This window comes from Anguilla rostrata, chromosome 1, assembly GCF_018555375.3.
Source record: "Anguilla rostrata isolate EN2019 chromosome 1, ASM1855537v3, whole genome shotgun sequence".
In the NCBI taxonomy this organism is placed as follows: Eukaryota; Metazoa; Chordata; class Actinopteri; order Anguilliformes; family Anguillidae; genus Anguilla; species Anguilla rostrata.
Genome location: NC_057933.1, coordinates 23,433,104 through 23,453,551, shown reverse-complemented (window position 1 = coordinate 23,453,551; position 20,448 = coordinate 23,433,104). Strand labels below are relative to the sequence as shown.

The following is a 20,448-nucleotide window of genomic DNA, read 5'->3' as shown; positions in this document are numbered from 1 at the left end:
ACATGGGAATCATGTACATATCTGTGTGCATTCATATTTTATGAACAGCATGTCCACTTACTGTCAGACAGGGTGTTGGGGGGGTTAGGCAGGCCGATAAAGAGGGAGAAAGAGGGAGGAGCCAATTATTGGTGTTTCTAAGGAAACAGCTGCCATTGTAATCACATTGTTACACAGTAGGAAGTTCTGCCTAATTAGTGATAATGTTTTATCCCAAAGCTAATGAGAGGGAATTTTCTATAGTGTGTGTGTGTGAGAGAGAGAGAGAGAGAGAGAGAGAGAGAGATGCCTGCAGGACCTGGCCCTATAGACCCAAACACCCAAGTCTCAGTAGTCCATGTCCATGAGTGAACATCGTTGTATTTTAGGGCCAATCATCTCAATGGCATGGAGGGCCCTGGTGAATTAGGGATTCGGCATTCATTTTGAGATGAATTTATTATTGAGACTGGCCAAAATGACTGAACAGACGATATGTTTGGTTTCTCTTGGTCAAGACAAATGTTCTAAATAAATAAGATGCCAATTTTCTGTTATTTGTAATATGTAATATCTCAGTTTTTCAGCGGGTTATTTACCTTACAATTTCTCGAAAATTTAAGTTTGAGTCAACTTTGCGTCGACCTTTCTCAATATTCATGCACTAAACAAACTCATCTGGGATTCAAACAAATTTGCCGATGTTAATCAACTCCACGGCTTCTCTGAAGTTCTGCCGAATGCCCCAACCAGAACGGCTTTCGAACACGTGATGCATGGGGCAGGTCTGGGAAATTTTGCCGGTGGTCAGGAGGACGTTGCAGCAGCAGTAGTTAAAACAGAGATAGGGGAGTTGCTGAGCAGAGCAGAATCCTCTCCCATCGGAATCGAGAAAAACAAAATAAATAAATCATGCCTCACCCTATAAACGTGACGTCTATCATTAAAAATGACAAACAAGGGCATCGAGTGCTTTTGCATACACTACATTGAAGAAATGATTATGTTTCCGTCACTTAAGTGGTACTGAGGTGGAGACAGCGATCTGGAACAAGAGTCACAGCATCCACAATTAGACAGGTGAGTCACCGCGTTAATATATTTTAATGTCGGTTTATCGGATTACAAACGTCATGCCTGTGATCCGACCACGCAGTTGCTTTGTATCGTGCCCGATATTTCTCAACTCTTAGCTATACTTTATGGATTATTTGGTAGGCTATAGCTTGATGTGGCAAGCTATATTATTTACATTTTTTATGTGGCACGTCATTCTTGAGTCTTAATTATGCACGTACTGTTCCTCGGTTCGTTCACATTTTGTAAATATCCTAAAATGCATTTCGTCTGATAAATTAATCTAGGTTCCTTCCTTCCTATTTATAGAGAATATGAATTGAAACACGCGTATTGAGGCAAACTAATCCGCTATTATTTTTCGATGTAATTGTTTATGATCTGAATCAAGCAAAATACCAAACTATTCATATGTAAACTACGTCGTGGCGCTTTTTTCGGGCACACCCGTCTGGTCTGAAATCTAAGCGGACCTTCCTTACATACAAGTAGACAGTGACTTGTACAATGTAAACGCAAAATATAATTCCACGTCAAAACGCAGCCTCCAAAAACTCACATAATTATCCTTAATCATGTTAACGAAGAATGTGACAATTGCTTTTTGACAACAAAATTTGCAAACTTGATTTTTTTGGTACTGATTTTTTTGTACTGTGGTGGAATTGCATTGTGCTGCAGCATGCGCAAAAGGGGATGGCAGTGTTGCTGCAGACATAGCTTACCTGTATAATATGTATAATATAAATACGTTAAAATACGTTAAAATACGTATTTCAGGCGGCCAATGTTCCGCATTTTTTGGCACTTGATGTCTAGGTTCTGTTCTGGGTATCCGGTTGTGCTCACCCGCAATTCCTCTGCAGAGTATTGACGTTAATTACCTGATTACGCGCGTGATCTTAATGCAGGCTCGAGGTATGCACGTGGAAGCCTAGTGCTGCATCATCCGTCGGTCATATTCTCTGCTTTCACGATGCACGGTCGGGATTCTGTCTAAGAAACGCACCTGTTTGCACAATATGGCTATTAAGTGAAACTGCGACCCAGAAATACAAGCGTATTTGTGTGTTCAGTTTGGACAGAAATGTACGGGGAACTTCGTGTTTTACCTTTGAAAAACATTATACTGAGGCGATTCCGCTAATAACCAGTTGTATAAAGGCAAATACTATACTGTATGTAAACAGTGTGTGTGAAAATGAGCTTTGCCTTTGCTGGTCTGTCACAAGCATTTCTGAGTAACATTCATGTAGCCTATTTTCAATATCTACAAGGATCCAATTTCATGATTTATTTCTTAGAGAAACATACAGTAAATTAATCTGAGTTCAACCATCCAAACTCTACAGTGAATGCATGATGCTGATGTCAGTGGTATGTATCAGTGTAGCACAGCAATACTTGAGAAATTGAATATGTGCACCCCACCGAACCATAATGTTGTGAGATTCTGATTATGCAGAATATGCACCTTAGTACAGTGGATTCACACTTTGGTATGCTGTATACACCCTATTATACTTCATACAAATCCAAGTGTTCTGAAAGTGGAGTTATACCTGTCCTCCCAATCCTTATTGTGTTCTCTCAGTGTACTTCTGTGCATTTGTGCCTTATTTCCTGTACACTCTGCGCTACCTACAGCGTGGCCAGCATGAAGTTTTCCATGTGGGCTGATGTCATCTTAAAGGCGAGAAGTTTGCCAAATGCCAGCATTGCGCCAGCTCTGTGTGACATTCTGTTCCTGCTGCGAACTGGAACACAACTCTGAGCTGGCTGTCCAGCATGATCCATGTGCTGTTCTGTCATAGCCCCTCAAATCTGCTACCTTCTGTTCAGACTCTGTGTGGCCTGAGTCATGCTGGCTTAGAATTAATCAGCAAAACAACATGAATTACAGCATTAACAACAAGTACTGCATTATAGCGACAGAGTTGTAACCAAGTACTATGCTATGACCAAGTACTGTGTTATAACAAAATACTGCGCAAATACAAAGGACAGCTTTGTAATAAAGTATGGCATACCTTGGCTAATATGCCGAATATTACTCATGTTCACCCATTAAAGTTTGAGTGAATGTTGATCTGCTTGCGCTGAGTCATTGTTTACTCACATTCAGAAATTGCAGTGTTCATGGAGCCATTGTTTAAATATTTGAAGATTTGATGCTGTGAACTGTAGAATATTTAGAACATTCCTATACTCTAAACACACCCCCCTCTTCTCCAGAATAGTCTCTGATATGTGAGCAGAACAGTGTTTTACTGAGCCTCAAAGGTGCTGAGCTTCTTCCTCAGGCAGTGTTGACATAGTACGCTTGCTGTCAAAATGCTGGCACATTTTTCCTGCAGTGGTAAAACACACCTTTTACGGGCAAGACAAGCCTCACCCACACTCTCACAAGGTCACTGCAACTCATTCATTCAGCTTTTCACAGGACACCTTCAGGCTGTGAAGAGAATCTGATTCAACAAACAAAATATTCCTTGAAAATTATTAAGGAGATCACAGCAGTGTTTTTTCCTGTATCAAATGATGTCATTGCAATGACACGTCTTCTTTGTTTTTGTGTTTAAAAAGGAACACACATAAAAGTTCCAATTTTTAAAAGTTTCTTAGATGATCGGAAGAATACGCAAATTGAATTTTTGGTTCAGTCAGAACCAACAGGTTCAAGGGTCAGCTTTCTGCAAAGTGTTTTGCTTTGATGGGGTGGAACTGAAGCCTGGGTTATATCGAGGATTATCAGCCTGACCCAGTCTGTCTCAGAGACTGCTGATTGATGCCTCTCCCAAGTCCTGGAGGTTTCAAATGGTGTTTAGAACTCATTAATGTCCTAACTCTGGCTTTTCTAACACCACCATCAGCTTTGTAATTTATCTGATTGGCAGACATCCTTAATGCAGACATTCCACCTGAACTGTTGCAAATAAAATCCATATGGGTGCTCAGTGCTGTTGGGCCTTTGAAAAACACTATTATACTGAGATGATTTAACTTACAGAGCGTTGGTGCAGTGCAATACAATATATTAGTCTAAACTATGTTTTTCTGCAGTCAGTAATGCCATGAATATATATGAGTATATTGTTAGTAATAACATTTGCGTATGCTAGAAGAATAGCTGTTATCTTGTAGTGAAAGACCTTCCAGGGTAGCTTGTTTCTGGAAAGTTTCAGGAGTTTCTGGCCAAAATGGGGGTTTGTTCTGTGGGTGACTGTAAAACTGTTCAAATAAAATAATTTTATTATGAAGGTCTCACAGTCCATGGAAGTCTGGAATGGTTTCCAAAGTCAATTGAGAAGTTTGGAAGTTGTTTTCTCCAGAAAGAAACTCAGCAGCGCGCAGATTTAAACAAACATAACTTGTTCTAAAGCAGGGGAAAGTGCTGATGGTTCATCTTAGATGTCACTTTGTGAATGCCACATTTTTTTGGGATTGGATACAGACCATTTCTGGTTGGACACGGTTCTTTTGTGGTTGCAGGGAGGAAATGAGTCAAAGAAGCCTCCTTGTGTGCTTCTGTCTTTTGACTCTAAAGGTCTGTCAATTCTCCAGGGGCAAACCCCCAAAGTTGTCTGCAAGTCAAAACCCATGTTGTCATGGAAACCTCCACTGCTGGTCAGCGATGCAACGGTTAACCCCATCTGCCAATAACCCCATTTATATAACCATGGCAACCTCCTTGTTAGCACTGAACACCCCCCGCCAAACAAAGGTCCTTCATGACAGGCTAACAGACAGTGTAGCTACGTGACTTCTAACAGACAGTGTTTGCAGCTATGCTTCCTTCATATGCTCCACTTTCTTGTGATGTCCCTCATGGATACACGCACATACGAAAAACATTTTGTGGACTAGACCTCAGAAAACAAAGTAACCAGTTCAGGAGAATGTGAAATTGGTCTAATTGTGCATTAAAACAAATTGATACTTAATTTGCCCCAAATCTGTCCCACATCTTTGTGGCTTTTGCAAAATCACACAGCCAATGATTAATGAAGTACAGCTGGCTGTGTGTGAATCTTTATGAAATGCCAAGGTAGTTCCTTTTTCAACATTTTTGTCCAAAAAATAGTCTGGATAAATCCGTAGCCGGCCTCCTTGTGTGTTGCATTTGAGCTACTGAATGTCGGACTATTCAGCATTAGCCTGTAGCTTGTCTGGCTAATATGGAAGTCAGTTAAAGTGCGAAGTGCTGACTATGATATGACCTGCAGCATTTGGATTATTCTATTTAGCCATTTCATTTAATTTTAGCATACTGTATTCAGAGAAACATACACTGATTATTCTTAACATTTGTACTTTTTACATGCAGTCAATTAAACAGCTGGATGTTTTTATTGAATTTTTAAACTGATATCTTTACTGATGCAATGCAGGCTACAGTAAGTATCTTGCTTAAGGGTATGAGGGCAGCTGGGAATTGAACTTGCAACCTTTGTGTTTGAACCTGCAATATTTGTGCCCAGTTCTCTAACCATTATACTACTATACAACTTCTGCCCTAGTTACTCCATGAGAGATTAGTAGTAAAGCTGAGAGGTACTGCATAATTGCAAAACATTATCACCTTGGTAAATGCACCACATTCTGCTGAATTGGGGTCTATCATCTGCAGAGTTAGAGGTTCTTACCATGGTATATCCATATCCTATCTGTACCTAACCAGCACATCATCTTTTATAGCTATGGTTATCTGGCAGTGTACTCTCAGTGTTCACAAACATTAAATCCTAGACCTGGTATCACATTGCTGGAAAAGCCCTGGACTGTTTTTGTTTTTGAAATGAATTGCTCTAAACCTGTGGGTTGACATAGCTCAGGAGGTAAGAGCGGTTGTCAGGCAGTCAGAGGGTTGCCGGTTCGATCCCCGCCCTGGGCGTGTCGAAGTGTCCCTGAGCAAGACACCTAACCCCTGCCTAGTGCTGCTGCTCTGGTGAATGAGAGGCATCACTTGTAAAGCGCTATATAAATGCAGTCCATTTACCATTTAAACCTGTTGACGTTTGCAGCCAGTTCTATTACCTCTCCAATACAGTTATTTTGCCTAATGCGAGATTATTTGCTGGATTGAGGACATCTCTTAGAGATGCAGCATTAGGTGGTGTTCATATTCAGATGTTCCAGTGAGAGTGAGTGGGACTGGCTCTCTGCTTCCTGTGTGAGAGAATCAGACCTGCTCTCGGGGGGATCCCAACTTAGAAGGCAGCTGCTGTGGCCTAAATTCAGTCAATTTAGTGCCTCGGAATCTCAGAGGCCACAGGTTCACTAAATAAAATGTAATAGAGGCCCAGTCTGAGTGTGTCAACCAGGGCCGATTAAAAGCCTGGTATGGACATCACAATGTTAAAGCATCATTCTAATGGAACTCAGGATATCTGTTCCCCACACTGCCTGTAGATTGTGGTTTAAACTGTGACTTCAGTAAAGGATTGCGTTACACGGAGCAGGCTCTGCAAAGCAGTGAGGTCCTGAAACTCAGCTTGCAGCGCAGCCTTGGGGGTTCGTCGGCAGCTTTCATGCAAATCAGAGCGCAAAACAAAGCGATAGTGGTCTGCATAACTGCTACCAATGAATAATATATGAATTTTCTGACTAAGTATTCGACAAACTGCAAGTCTGCTGATATTATGTGGCATAGTGCCCACACACATGTAGCATTTTGCCTGTATAATTTGTGCTGCAAATGATGTATGTTAGAATGTATCTCTTTTAATGAAAACATTTGCATAAGTACATTTCAATGTTTTTTCCTGAGCAAAGGTCTCCAAAGCCCTCTGCTCTGTGCACTGTAGTTTATTTTTCTTTATAGTTTCTTCGCCTCTTTTTTTAGACCACCTTCCTTACACCACCCTCCTTACTCCTTTCTTACACCCTTTCTGACAGTCTGTCAAAGAGCTCATCAGCATGCTTCTCATTCCTACTTGTCTGATGTGTTAATCCCAGCGTTCAGGAGGAAAGCAGAGCAATTACTGAGCATCGTGCGCCCTCCCGGTTTATCTCCACCAGCACAGGCATAAGGGAAGCGCTTGCCACCCAGTGCAGTGCGCTGACCCAGGAAGTGCAGGACTTTCCTGCTGATGTCTGTTGCCATGGCAACTGCGCATTTGAAGTCACAGTAGCAATGTGACTGAGAAGGAAGCCTCTCTCTGCATTCTGAATACTACACTTTAGAAAATTCTTAGTATATTTATGGTTCTCCAGTGATTCAGGGAGACTGTGAAAGAGATAAGGAGAGAACGAAATTCTATTTAATGTGCATAATAATTATTATTATGTGCTTTGTTCATAAAGATCTAAAGATAAGGACCTTTATGCTGCTTGTGGTGAAATTATGCTGGGAAGCAGGTGCAAGAGGGTGTGACATGCTGTTTTGATTGACAGCTATAAAGGACTGGCATTAAAGGACAAACAGGACTGCCAACACTGATGCGCATTTATGGGATGAGTGAGAGACAGGGTGTGGAATAAAAAAAAAGAGAGTACAACAAAGGATCTGAAGATAGGAGTGCATTCCTGTCACGGGCATGACGTTGACCCTCAATAAGTCCCAGTGTGGAATCGAGCTTTTAGTTTCCCACCGCAGGTCAGTGCATTAGAACCATAAAGAGGCTTTACACATTGCCTTACAGGTCTTGAGTATTACAACACTGAATCCTGCGTGTTATGTTACTGTATCCTTCACAGTTCACGCAGTTACAGCACAGGCAGTTACTAGGCAGTTACAGTACGATGTTACAAAAGAATGATTAAAATATTTGGTGTTACCTGTTGTCTCTTACACAGGCTGTTGGCCTCAGTTTACTGTCACTAAGTGGTATCCAGTGGTGCTTATTTGTTTTTGCCGTTGTTGGATCATCAGGCGTGGAATTGAGTGGAGCAGCTGTTTCACAGCAGGTATTCTCTGAAACGAATGCAGGGTGTGAATGACCTGTATGTGAATGACACGCTTCCCAGAGATCGGGGAACTGATTTAATCCCGAAAACACACCGAGGACTATTTCATCTGACTCTTAAATGAATCAATGAGTCCAAGGGAACTGTTAGGAGACTGTGGTGCCATTATTATATATTTGCTCTTCAAACGCCCTTATTTAGACTGATTTAATTGGCTTATATTATTACTGCAAATGGACGGATATTTACAAAAGGAAATGTCATTTACGACAGCAGCGCCACTTCCAGGACTCAGCAGACGTCTGGGTAGTAAGGCCTTTTCTTTGCTACACCGCACCCCCCTCCCACTCCCACATTGTGTTTGTTTTCAGTTCTGAGAAAGACATCCTTCTGAAAGGCACGTCCCCTGTAGGCAATACTACAGCCTCACACCTTCATTGGATATCAATGGATGTTGTGTCTTAATCTACCTGCAAAGCAAATTTCCTATCTGGGACAGTAAATGTATTGATTGATTGACTGACTGACTGACTAACTGAGTGACTGTTTGATTGATTGACAGCTGAGGTCAGAGTCGTGTTTACAGTGGTACATAAAATGGATTCCTTTGGAAAGAGCTCAGCAGGATGGTATGCAGTGTGACCCCAGATACAGAAAACTTCAACTCATCATTTATCACCACCAGCAGAGGAAAATTAATTATGTGTTGTGTTTATCTTTTGAATATTAAATCAACCTTATTCATTTTTGCAAAACATTATGTGAATCATTTTATATGTGGGGAGAGACAATGGAGGGGGGATGTAAATATTAAAGGGAGGTGGATAAACTGTCTTAATAAATACAACCTAAAGGCCAGTAATCTGCACTTTATGACTAAGATTAACAGAAAAGTGCATATTAGCTCACCATTGAAGGAAATCCTATTTTAATGCCATTATACCTAACAGTCTATTCTCTGAAATAGGTTAAGGCCATTGCGCACACTTGATCACATGTATTTACTATAAAAATATTCTGACTACATGTGCATTTGCATGACAGATTCAGCACTTAATTCACTTTTGTGTTTTTCTCTAGATCCAAAGTGCTCAGCCCTTCTGCCTGCTGGGTCTGGTGAAAATAAATAGCTAGAATACACACCTTGGATATCCAACAAGAAGAGACATTTGTTTTTATTTCATCACATTATATCATTACCCAAGAGTTTTCTAATATTTAATGAATGCAAGATTATCAGCTCAAATCTGTGCCATCATCAGCCTGCAGTTCAGTGCATTTCTACAAGGCTTGCACCTGGTAGCTGGAGGATAAGGAAGCCATGGCCACAAAGCAGCCATAGCAGGAAGCCTGGTGTCGAGAAACTGGTGCTTTCCTGGAATACGCCTGGAATACGGAAGCGCATATTTTCAATTGAGTGTCATTTTTTTTTTTTTAAATGGCTTAGTTAAGGAGAATGGAAAGGAACCAGAATTACCAGAACACCTTGATTTGGAAGAGGAAGAGTTCCAACAAGGTAGTTTGTGGTAAAAGCCTCAAATAAATGCCATTGTCAACCGCCTGAGCTTCAGTGGAATGGAGATGCTATGAGCCCTGGTCACTGTGCTCATCCTGACACTTTTGTAGTTTTTTGGTCGTAGTTATTTGTCTTCCTCTTTTAAAAAATAAATAAAATAATTCAACGGAATGTCCGTGGACAAAGCGGTGCGGGCGAAGATGAAGACGGAGGATGCGAGCGGGGGGCGGGACCAGGGCGGAGCGGGAGTTGTCCATGACGACCACCTGCGGAGCCTGAAGGCCCTCACCAAGCGGCTCCGGCTGGAGACGGGGCGGCCCTCGTACCCCGAGTGGAAGGCCCAGGTCGAGGCCCAGCGGGGAAAGGGCCTTGGGGGTGCAGGACAGAGGGAGGAAGATCCCCGCACCTCGCTGCGCTGGCCCAAACGATCAGCCCAGGCCCCTGACGCCACCCTGGAGGGTCACCTGCCCACGGGGGGGCTTGGTGGGTTCAGGGATGTCGACGAGGCCCTCGCCTGGCTCAGGAAAGAGTTGGTAAAGACCGCCTGTGCGACCTTTGGCCTTTCACGACCACCTTATTAGTCATCAGACAGTGTGTGAACATACGGCAATACAGGGAGCAAACTTTTCATTAGGCTGTACACTATGGAGTATGGAAAACATACAAATTTACTAAGCATTTAAATATCAATTAGCCCAGTAATGCAACCACAGCCTTTTCTTGAGTTAACCAGGCAAAACTATTTAAAATGACAGTACAAAGTCCCACCACATTTGCTTTGTGACAAAATTGAGGGGAAATTAATTCACTTTTCTCAAACTTAACCAAACTGAAAGTGAAAATGTAACCTAACCACTACTCAGCTTGATCCAGAGCTGGTTAGAACAGCTACAACATTGAGATATTGGTACGTGAGCGGTAAATACCAAACAGGAGAGAGACTGCATGCGTATGCAGCATCTTGCTAAGCTACTGTAGTGGCAAACTACACGTGCACTAATCCTGTTATTGCAGTGAGACACTGCATGTGCATGCATCATTTTAATTTGTAGAGGAAAGTACACAAAGCTTCATGTTGAGTCATGTTAAATAAATGAGTTTAATAATGACAGAACTGTGTCTAAACTGTGTCAGGCTTCACAATGCAGAAACTAGGTGTTTCACTAAATGGCAGAGAATAAGGTATTAAAGACAATTAAATAAAAGATAAAGATGTCTAAATAATCATAATATAAACAGAATGTAAAAAAAAAACACCAAGGTACATAATTTATGAACCACAAGCAATTGTGCACTGCGATTTCGGTTTCTAAATGCCTTAATATTTAGCCCTTAATTTACACATATAATCTGTTACTGTAGTGTGTGTGTGTGTGTGTGTGTGTGTGTGTGTGTGTGTTGGGAAGTATCAGTTTGGATTTGGCTGTCATGCATTTCAGTCTGCACCTATAAATATGATGGGACATTTTGCTGGGAAGGAAAATAGGTCATAGAGATGGGTTATTAATGCTTGACTAATCTTGGTTTGTAAAGTTTTCTAAGAACAATACCATTCCATACAGATTACATTGTGGTGAGAATAAGCATGACATAAATTACATGGTAGCAATTAGCATGAATCCGTTTTGTATTTCTGAGATTAACACTGTTGTTCTCCACTTATGTAAGTTGCTCTGGATAAGAGCATCATCATTACAAAGTGATTGTAGTATAACGTAATATAATGCATGAGGTCATATACTCCTCCCACCCCATTGAGGTCACACCCACCTCAGAGCCTTATCTGGATGCTGATTTGTCGCCCCACAGACGGACATGCGGCTTCAGGACCAGCAGCTGGCCCGGCAACTAATGCGTCTGCGCAGCGACATCAACAAGCTGAAGATCGAGCAGGCCTGCAACCTGCACCGCAAGATGCTCAACGACGCCACCTACGGGCTGGAGGAGCGGGACGAGCTGTCGGACCTGCTGTGCGATTTCCCCGTCACGCCAGGCTTCGGCCTCTCTGCGCCACTCAAACTCATCGGCGTCACCAAGATGAACATCAACTCCCGCCGTTTCTCCCTCTGCTAGCAAGAAGCAGAGGTGTGTGCAAGTGTGTGTAGCTCTTTGTGTGTGTGTGTTTATGTCTGAATGTGCGTGAATCTGTGCATGTGTGCATCCCGGTATGTCCGTGCATCTGTTCATGTTGATGTATGTGAGAATTGGTTGATGTGTGGGACTCTGTCTGGGTGTATCGACTAGTTTGTATTTCGGAAAGAGGCACACACACATACACAGACACACACACAGTGCTACATAGTGTTTGGGACAAAGACACATTTTCTCTTGATTTGGCTCTGTATGGTACAGTTTTAGATTTGTAATTCACATGTGGCTGAAGTGCACATTCTCAGCTTTTATTAAAGTGTATTTTTATACATTTTCGTTTCACCATGTAGAGATCACAGAAGTTACAAAAAATAAAAGGTGAGATTATGCACTTTAACCACATGTGATTTTTTTAAATTACAAATTTTTAAAATTTTAAATTTTAAAATTATGGAGTACAGAGCCAAATTAAGAGAAAAATATATATTTATCCCAAACATTATGGAGCTCAGTGTATGTGCATATACAGTATATAATAGCTGAATATGCTTGCTAATCACAGTTGATAATTCTGACTACTGTGATATTGTACAGTTAATTCCACAATGTCTTGCTCTTACTGACCACCCATATGAAATTAATAAATGCACCTACGTAGTTCATTTTGTAAGTGGCTCTAGATTAGGGCATCAGCTAAACTGATGTAAACTACAGGAGCAAATGAAATGTACTGACATTCTTTTGGCCACTTTAGTAGACAGGTTATTTCACGCTGGCTTGGGACTTACTGTAGAAATCAGCCTGGAAAAAAATCTTAATCATCCCCTCCTCTCTCCCCGCTCCAGTGTGTGAGAGTCAACTCTCTGTGACCTCTGCCTTCATCCTGGACGTGACGTCGACCATCAGACGCCGCAGGGCACGGAAGCTCAGTGCTGAGTCTGCCACTACTTGCTGACTGTTTCAGTCATGGCGCAACCATGCTTTTGTAATCATGTTTTGAATGTGATACTCAGTAATGCCTTAACACCTTGTGATATTGATTGTACATGATCATTAATGAAGGCTGTGCTGTGTTTTGTGTGTGTGTGTGTGTGTGTGGGTGTGGGTGTGAGAGAGTTAGAGAGAGAGAAAGCGAGAGAAAGAAAGACAGGGAGACAGACAGTTTCATCAGTCATTTGAAGCTCTTGCTAAATAGGCTGGTACATTTTCCTTAAATGCCTTTAACTCAACTGTATTAATGATGTAATTTTAATTTTACTGTGTCATTTCAAGTTGTAACATAACAATAGAAAATAAAGTCTACCGAAGTTAGTAACAGGAACAGGAAAGAATGTGTATGTATGTATTATTTTTATGTTTTTACATTGTTAACTGGTATCTTCTTGACTGTTATTAATAATCCCATGTATGAAGAATGAATGTTTGGGGCTGAGTGAAGATTACATCAAAGATTGGGATGGAGCCATGTCTTTAAAGTTCCAATTTCAGTCAGAGTTGTTTAGATTGACTTACATCCTCTTATTTTAACAAAATGGCTGAATCTGTATGGAATACAGTTTGATGTACAGAATTTAAAAAATAGTTGGCCCATAGTACGATTCAAAGGCTAGTAGTTCCCCCCTTCCATAGTTCGAGTCCATCTTCAAATATTGCTGTAGTGTGACACAGGCATACTGAAGGCAGACTACAGGTAATACAGTGGTGTGTTGACACTGTATCAGGGGAAAATATTATTGACACCAAATGTCATTTTTCCAGTTCTATGAATGGTATACAAAACAAAAAAGTCTACAGGAAACTGATAAAAGCTGATGTGAACTACAGTTGATTAAAATAAAAATGTACGGGTCATGTAAACCATCAAAAAATTCCATCATAACCTATAAACTGAAGAACCACACAAACCCACACCAGACACACACGCACACGCATGTAAAAACAAAAATCAAAACTTGGTGCATTCAGAGTGCTTTTTCAACAATTAACGAATACTTTTATTTACACTTCTGTCTAGGATTTCTTATCCGAACAGACTATCCGGACTAACTTAATTAACCGCTCCCTCAGTCGTTATTTAGGTGTGTACTGTCGGACGTTTCCACAACACTTTTTCGTGTTTAACCTGTTTGATTAGTTAATGTCGCAACGGGTATTCGTTTAGTTTTGATGGTTGTCTCGCGAACCCTTTAATAGTCGTAGAAATGCACCAGAACGAACCTGCCTGAACTTCGCTTACGGAGCGCCACATTTAAGGGTTTACAACTGAGCGTGACAGCTGTCGTCGCTTTAACAATTATGGAGGGGCAGTGGAATTTCAGGTTCGGAGTAGTTATCCTAGGTGACTCCGCGGTGGGAAAATCATCACTGCTGCGCCGCTACACCGAGGGGACTTTCGAAGACTCAAACCAGTCTCCTCTGGGAATCGATTTCAAAGTGCAACATCTGAGCTTCGACCCAGGCGTCACCATAAAAATGCTTCTGTGGGACACCGCGGGACAGGAGAGATTCAGGTTGGTGTTCAGTTTCCGATTTATTAAGTTACTGTAACCGTTCACTCACTGCTGGGGTTTGGGGCGCACGATTATTAGAGATATGTGTCAATACATGTATTGGCCAATAAATGCTTTGAAACAGCTAAATGGTAATATCCAAATAAATATAGGCTATTAACTGTTTCTGTGGGTTGTTCACTGTTTTTGTTTATAGTCTATGTAGCCTTCTTCTATTTTTATGTGTCAATGTTTATACAAACAGCGCTTTAGTTTTTTTAAACCAAGCAAGTGCTGCGCAGCTCAGCTAGTGGACTGCACTGAGAGAATGAAACACTCCAGACTACACGCCCTTTGGAGAATAGCCTGCCCTCTTCCGAGTTGACAGGATATTGCAGCGAGGGGATGGGCTTACGGGTGTGATTGTTCACAGCTGACACAAAAGGAAAGCTAATATCGGGGAAAACGATTCTTAAACATTTGGGCAACTTTAATAATGTATACGGAGGTTGGGTCATAAACAGGAGTAAGCAGTTCTATCAGTAATTAAGTTTGACATTACCCTGTGTTGCAGAATAATTGTATGCAGGAGTGTTGGAGTGCATCTGTAGCCCGGTGCAGTTTCTGTTCCTGTGTCCATGGCCAATCGTGAAATGCATTTTATATGAGCTTTAACAAGAGATCTGAGTTAATTACACCAGAATATTTTAAACATACTGGCTGAGCCACTGATTGGCTGAGTTAGCTGAATGCACTACAGACATGATTAGGGTCCAGGGCTGTCACTGCTCTGCTGAATTCCTTCCACTTGATTTGAATACTTCTATGTTGATGCCTGTTACTAGATTTTTGGGAAAATATTGCACTACACAGCAGTCCAAGGTGTGGAATTAAAATATGCCCAAGATTGTATAATGATGAGAACAGGCTATTAAGCCCACCTAAGTTCGTCGTTTTGTTTGTGTGGAACAGCACTAGGGTCTACAACTGTGTTTACTCTACCGATTGGACTGCGTCTGTCGCTGTGCTAAGCGAGCCCAATGGGCGGACTGTGTCTGTTACTTCTGCAGGTCAATCTCCAAGTCCTACATGCGGAACTCGGTGGGCTGCATCCTGCTGTTCGACCTGACCCAGCGGCAGACCTTCGAGCGGGTGAGGGAGTGGCACCGCGAGGTGGTGGAGTACGTGCAGCCGGCCGTCATGGTGTTCACGCTGGTGGGCCACAAGAGCGACATGGTGGTGCGCAGGCAGGTGCGGCGGACGGAGGCGGAGGCGCTGGCCAAAGAGCTGGACATGGGCACTTACGTGGAGGTGTCCTCCAAGGACGACGTCAACGTCACCCTGGCCTTCGAGACTATCGCCAGGGAGATCTACGAGAAGCACCGCAACGGCATGATCCCCATCATCGATGACTGGCACGGGCTGGCCATCGGAGTCCCCGTCGAAAAGGAAACTCCCAAACCTGAGAAAAAAGGTTGCTGCGGGTGACACCCCATCCTTACCCCAAGCTACAACAGTTTCCACATTCAGAAGAGGTTTTTCGATGGATTTTTTTTTTTTTTAAGTCAGTCGGTAATAGTCCCCATTGTCACAGTTACTGCAATCCATTTAGACTCATGGTCCAAGCCCTTTAACTAGTTTGGAAATCATTTGCGTTTTGTTATTCTGGAAAAAGTGTTCAAGTGTGAAAATGGCAGCTGTCATAAGTGAACAGCGGCAAGTCAGCTGATGCTTTTCCCCTTCTGTGCACCAGAGTTGGGGTCAATGCTGTTCATTCAGTTCAGGAAATTATTTGAAATTCAATCAATTAATTGAGAAATTATTGTGAAATATGCACATTTTCAAATTCATGAACAGAATTTCAATTGATTTGTTGAACTGAATAAAGTGACATTTGGAAATGATTCATTTGTGCTAGACGTGTCTCACCAAAACATCCATGTTTGATTTTGTAGCTTATTTACTTCATGAAGAGGTCTTACAACAGTTGTGGCTCTAAGTTGATATGTTTTACAATTACCATGAGGTGTAATTTAGACACAAAGTAATCTATGTGTTAGAATTTGATCTTAGCAAGCACTCATGGCAGTCTATCCATAGAACAAATATATAATGTTGTTACCTTACTGATACATACTTTCAAGAGGCACAGTTGTAGAGCCAGTGGTACAAAAATGTTCTCTATAACGGAATATTACAAAGGAACTATCCGAATGACCCCTCCCACTTCAGTCTGATTTTATCACAAGCCACCAGTCAAATGACAGAGTAAGCTATATCCTGTTGTTTCATCCAATGTAACATGTTATTACATGCTTGCTCCCAAAAGCAAGATTAGGTTACTGCCATTTCCACTTTTTACAGATGCAATCCCTGTGTTGTTGGGGTAGTATGATAATGGGAAACAAATTGACCAAGACTGACGGTCGGCATGGCATTTTACTGTGAACTACAAGTTTCATCATATAATAGCTGTTGTCTGAGAGAAAATGTAGTTATTTGAACCTCTAAACTGCGTGATGTACCTCACTCACACTGCAGCCTTGTAGTGTCCTTCTCGGCATGTGTAATCCATCAGGGCATTGATTACGATCTGGATTCCTATTAACTGCAGAGCTGCACAGACACCAACTTCAATTCCAGCGATGTAACATGGATAAGCCATTTCCACAATCTTGATTTATTGTCTTATTTTACAAGAAAGCTAAACAGAGCTTTTTTTTCCTATTAAAAGGTAAACAGCCCATAGCATTACAAACAATCACATAAAACTGTTTTTATTATTTTTAAAAACAAATGTGCTAGGTTTTATTAGTTAATCGATTATGTTGTTTTAGTCGTGCACAATTACATCTCAAATAGAATATACAGATATTAACTCTTGACTTTCTATTTAAATCAAACCTTTGCTTGAAACTTTCACCAGTGATTTTGAAACTTTCATCACTGATTTTTAAACTTTAACCAGTGATTTTGAAACTTTCACCAGCAGAATGTTCAGTTTACCTTTGTCTTCGCTCCATGCCTGTCACAGATGCCATTATATATGGTACAATAACATCAATGTGAGCTGGCAGAACACCAGCAGCCTGGAGGGGAAAAGTTAGGAATAATTAGGAAAACTAGCTAGAGCTCAGTTCACTAATGAGAAGCTACTCCACTGTCTGCCTAATCAGCTCATGACAGTAATAATTATACTCTTTTCATTAAAGAAAAAACTATTTAAGACACAATGTATCATACTGCAATTCTTTCAAATAATGAAACCCCACACACACTTATAACAAAATGATTTTTAATATATTTTGCTTTCATATCAGTCACAACATTATAATGTATTAAAATGTAAAGATACAAAAGAGAAATAAATTGTTTCTGGGTCGTGTATACGTTTTTATAATCTTGTTTTCCCAATTAGTTGAAAATTATCCTTGGTTATCAATATTATCCATATCAAAACCTTAGACATTATATATATTTTTATTTTACAGTTTGTCGTTCTGTGCAGAACTAAAAAAATTTAAAATAAAAATTTAAAATCAATAGTTGAATAAGCTTGGAATGATAACCTTTTACATTAAAAAAAACATGTATGGTCAAATAAAAATAACATGAAACGTATGAATGGTCAGATTAAAAATAAAAGTTTGTGCTGAAGCTTTTTTTAAGTCTTGATATATTTTTAACATAATAAAAGATTCCATTTATTTGTTTTTTCCAGCCTGTCACCATGTGTTTCCTTGTGCAGTACATTCATTAGTGTCCAAAGGGAACACAGCCAAAGATACTCCCAAAGAAGATATTATAAACAGGGCATTGGAAAACCAAGACAACCAGCTGACAGAAACAGGAAACGGTAATTAACCTAAATAAAAACAAGAGTTGCAGCTTCTAAAAGTGCAAAACGTATCCAGTTTATTTTATTGGAAGCACACTCAAATCAAACATGCCTGTATCCCTAACATTTGAGACAACTTAATGCATTAAAAAAACAAAACTATTTTGTATATTCAATAGTTCAACAGTTGGTAAATGTCCTCCTTTCTAGGGCTTTGAAAGTGTAATCTTCAAGAAACAGATCATCTAAAGAGATGTTTTGGTGAGCCACTGTAATAGATTATGAAGGGCATTTTTTAAAGGGACTGATTAATTGTATTATAATGTAGTTTTCTAAATCACATTTTCTTTCCATAATGCAGATTGAGAAATAATAGTTGTGTCTCACCATAATGCGCCTTTCTTTTATTAGTATGGCTACACCATGACTACAACACAACATTTTAATAATGCATGACATGTTTGTCTTGACATATAGTTATTTCACTATATTGAGACAACTGTTTCAAAAATATACAGTTATCAGTTGTTGAATGACTACAATGACACTTATGGCATGAGAGCAGTGCCATTTAACTAGGACCACCAATATGCGAGCAGATAAATCAAAACAGAATAGTACACAAATGATTAAGCCTAGCCATTTTTCTCCAACTTTCTTCTATAAGATCTAATTAAAACCATCATGTGAACTTGTGCCAACCTCAGTCAAGAATATCAAAGAATACAGAATTTCAACCATCAGTGGTGACAATGTAATTTGGTATTATTGTAATGCAACTTCTCATAATTGATGCTCATATAGCATATCTTATCATGGTCTTTGTCTGTTGGTGGGTTTATGAATATTATTGATCTGTTTAAGGAGGTGCCCTATAGTCCTTATTAAGGTTTTGGGTTGTTCATATTAGCCTTCATCGAAGACAATCTTGTTACTAAGTAGTTTGTTTTCCGCATTGGTTGTTTGAAGTGTTGTAGTGTGTTAATACATGAAGGACACTGAACTGTATATAACCTGACCTATCTGTACTCTAAAAATAACTTTTATCCTTATTCTGAGAATAAGAACCCACATTCTATATGTAGACTCATATATATAATAAAGCACTTGCCATTTCCTGTGGCTTGACTTCACCTAACTACTTATGATGCTTGGTCAGTAATTACACATCCTCATATTTACTGTATTTGATCTTCAGTTTATTCTCCACTGGTCTGGTAATTTACATAAACAATACTGAAGCAATATAATGATTTATTTTTCTCTGCAACTGCAATTTTTGATAGCGAACATCCTTATCATAACTAAAATAATAGGCCTAAGTGTCATTTTATAAACTGACTGTTTAAAACAATTTACAGATTAATGAATAAAAAAATATATCTGTGTATTGTCCACAACTGTATGTAACACATTTTGGTGATAACTCGGTTTTGTAAATTCACAATTCCAACAGGAAGTAAAACAAGAGTATAATTATTGTGTACTGTAAAATATTGCTCATGGGTTAAAAAACAAACAAAAAAAAAAACAAAAACAACAATGAGTTGCTCACAAAACAAAAGCTGGGTTTTGTGGTATAAAGAGCAGTGTATTCGGATAGGCTATTCCTGCTCTAAACAGCTGGTGTTCCTTTTCCAACCCCCTGTTAAGGAGACTGTGCTGTGCCATACCATAATGGCTCCATACCATCCATGCACTGTAAGTGTCACTTCAGTGTTCAGAGTTCAGTGAATCAGTACAGTGCTTGCCTGAAGGAGACCCAGGCAATGTGAACACTGACAGGAAAGAAGACTTAAGACTACTCCGTTGAAAACCGCCTATTTTAACCACCCTACCCCCTACCCTCTACCCCTTACTAACCCCCACACACTTTTTCTGGCTATGTTTTAATGAAGTCATTCTGTTCTGCTAAAATATGTAAGCGCTTCAGCACTATTAACACATTACGATGTAGCTAAAGACTAGACTCTCAGATAAAATGGAGAAATCGCGTAAGAAAAAAATTAGCGGTTTTTTAAATAAAATGACCAGTCAGAGTGTGAGAACTCATCAGGCCACAAAACAGCAGACCTGCTTACCCATAGAGAATGTACAGAAATATTCAATGACAAAAACTTTCCTCTCACGGTAGAACTCTATATCTCTCAAGCACATCGTAACCATGCAAAAGTACACAAACATCTCAAATAGATTTTTTTGTTGAATTATGTTTTTAAAACTATTTTAACACGGACAATATTATTTTTATTTTTTTCTAGTTACAGCGAGATACAGTACAGCCATCTTGTGACGGTTGGATATCAGATACATCATCTACTGTACAACACCACATACCACAATCCTAGAAAATAGGTTTCATCACTGAGCTTCTTTTTTTTTAAAATAAAACCTAAATTACCATCATGGAACTTAGGGGTTGTGCAGAACATAGATTGATGAAGAATACGTATGAAATTAATATTGTAAATTCATATTTAATTCTTATGGTATGGATATTATTCATCAACTGATATGGAGCTATTGCTAATTATGACATGGAAAGGGAA

The 20,448-nt window shown here is 40.1% G+C and overlaps 2 protein-coding genes across 3 annotated transcripts; both read left to right on the top strand.

Annotated features, from left to right (window-relative positions):
- The first annotated feature begins 702 nt into the window (after nt 1-702).
- Nucleotides 703-12,725, top strand: fam167aa (family with sequence similarity 167 member Aa). Of its 2 annotated transcripts, none has more exons than XM_064330694.1 (4): nt 703-1,059; nt 9,046-10,014; nt 11,291-11,576; nt 12,418-12,725. In XM_064330694.1, exons 2-3 carry the CDS (start codon nt 9,652-9,654, stop codon nt 11,552-11,554), a joined length of 627 nt encoding a protein of 208 aa, XP_064186764.1. In that variant the 5' UTR covers nt 703-1,059; nt 9,046-9,651; the 3' UTR covers nt 11,555-11,576; nt 12,418-12,725. The 2 variants fall into 2 exon arrangements, with proteins under 2 accessions (XP_064186764.1, XP_064186753.1); XM_064330683.1 differs by having other exon boundaries at nt 713-1,059; nt 11,291-11,566.
- Nucleotides 12,726-12,869: 144 nt separating this feature from the next.
- LOC135252513 (ras-related protein Rab-39B) lies at nt 12,870-15,965 on the top strand. The gene is made up of 2 exons (XM_064330670.1): nt 12,870-14,082; nt 15,132-15,965. Exons 1-2 carry the CDS (start codon nt 13,868-13,870, stop codon nt 15,547-15,549), a joined length of 633 nt encoding a protein of 210 aa, XP_064186740.1. The 5' UTR covers nt 12,870-13,867; the 3' UTR covers nt 15,550-15,965.
- Nucleotides 15,966-20,448: the final 4,483 nt, after the last annotated feature.

Bases quoted from the DNA above. Each gene is read 5' to 3' on its own strand.
- LOC135252513 (XM_064330670.1), top strand. From the start codon at position 13,868: ATGGAGGGGCAGTGGAATTTCAGGTTCGGAGTAGTTATCCTAGGTGAC. The intron at 14,083-15,131 runs GTTGGTGTTCAG...TTACTTCTGCAG, and splicing joins GCGGGACAGGAGAGATTCAG to GTCAATCTCCAAGTCCTACA.
- fam167aa (XM_064330694.1), top strand. From the start codon at position 9,652: ATGTCCGTGGACAAAGCGGTGCGGGCGAAGATGAAGACGGAGGATGCG. The intron at 10,015-11,290 runs GTAAAGACCGCC...GTCGCCCCACAG, and splicing joins CCTGGCTCAGGAAAGAGTTG to ACGGACATGCGGCTTCAGGA.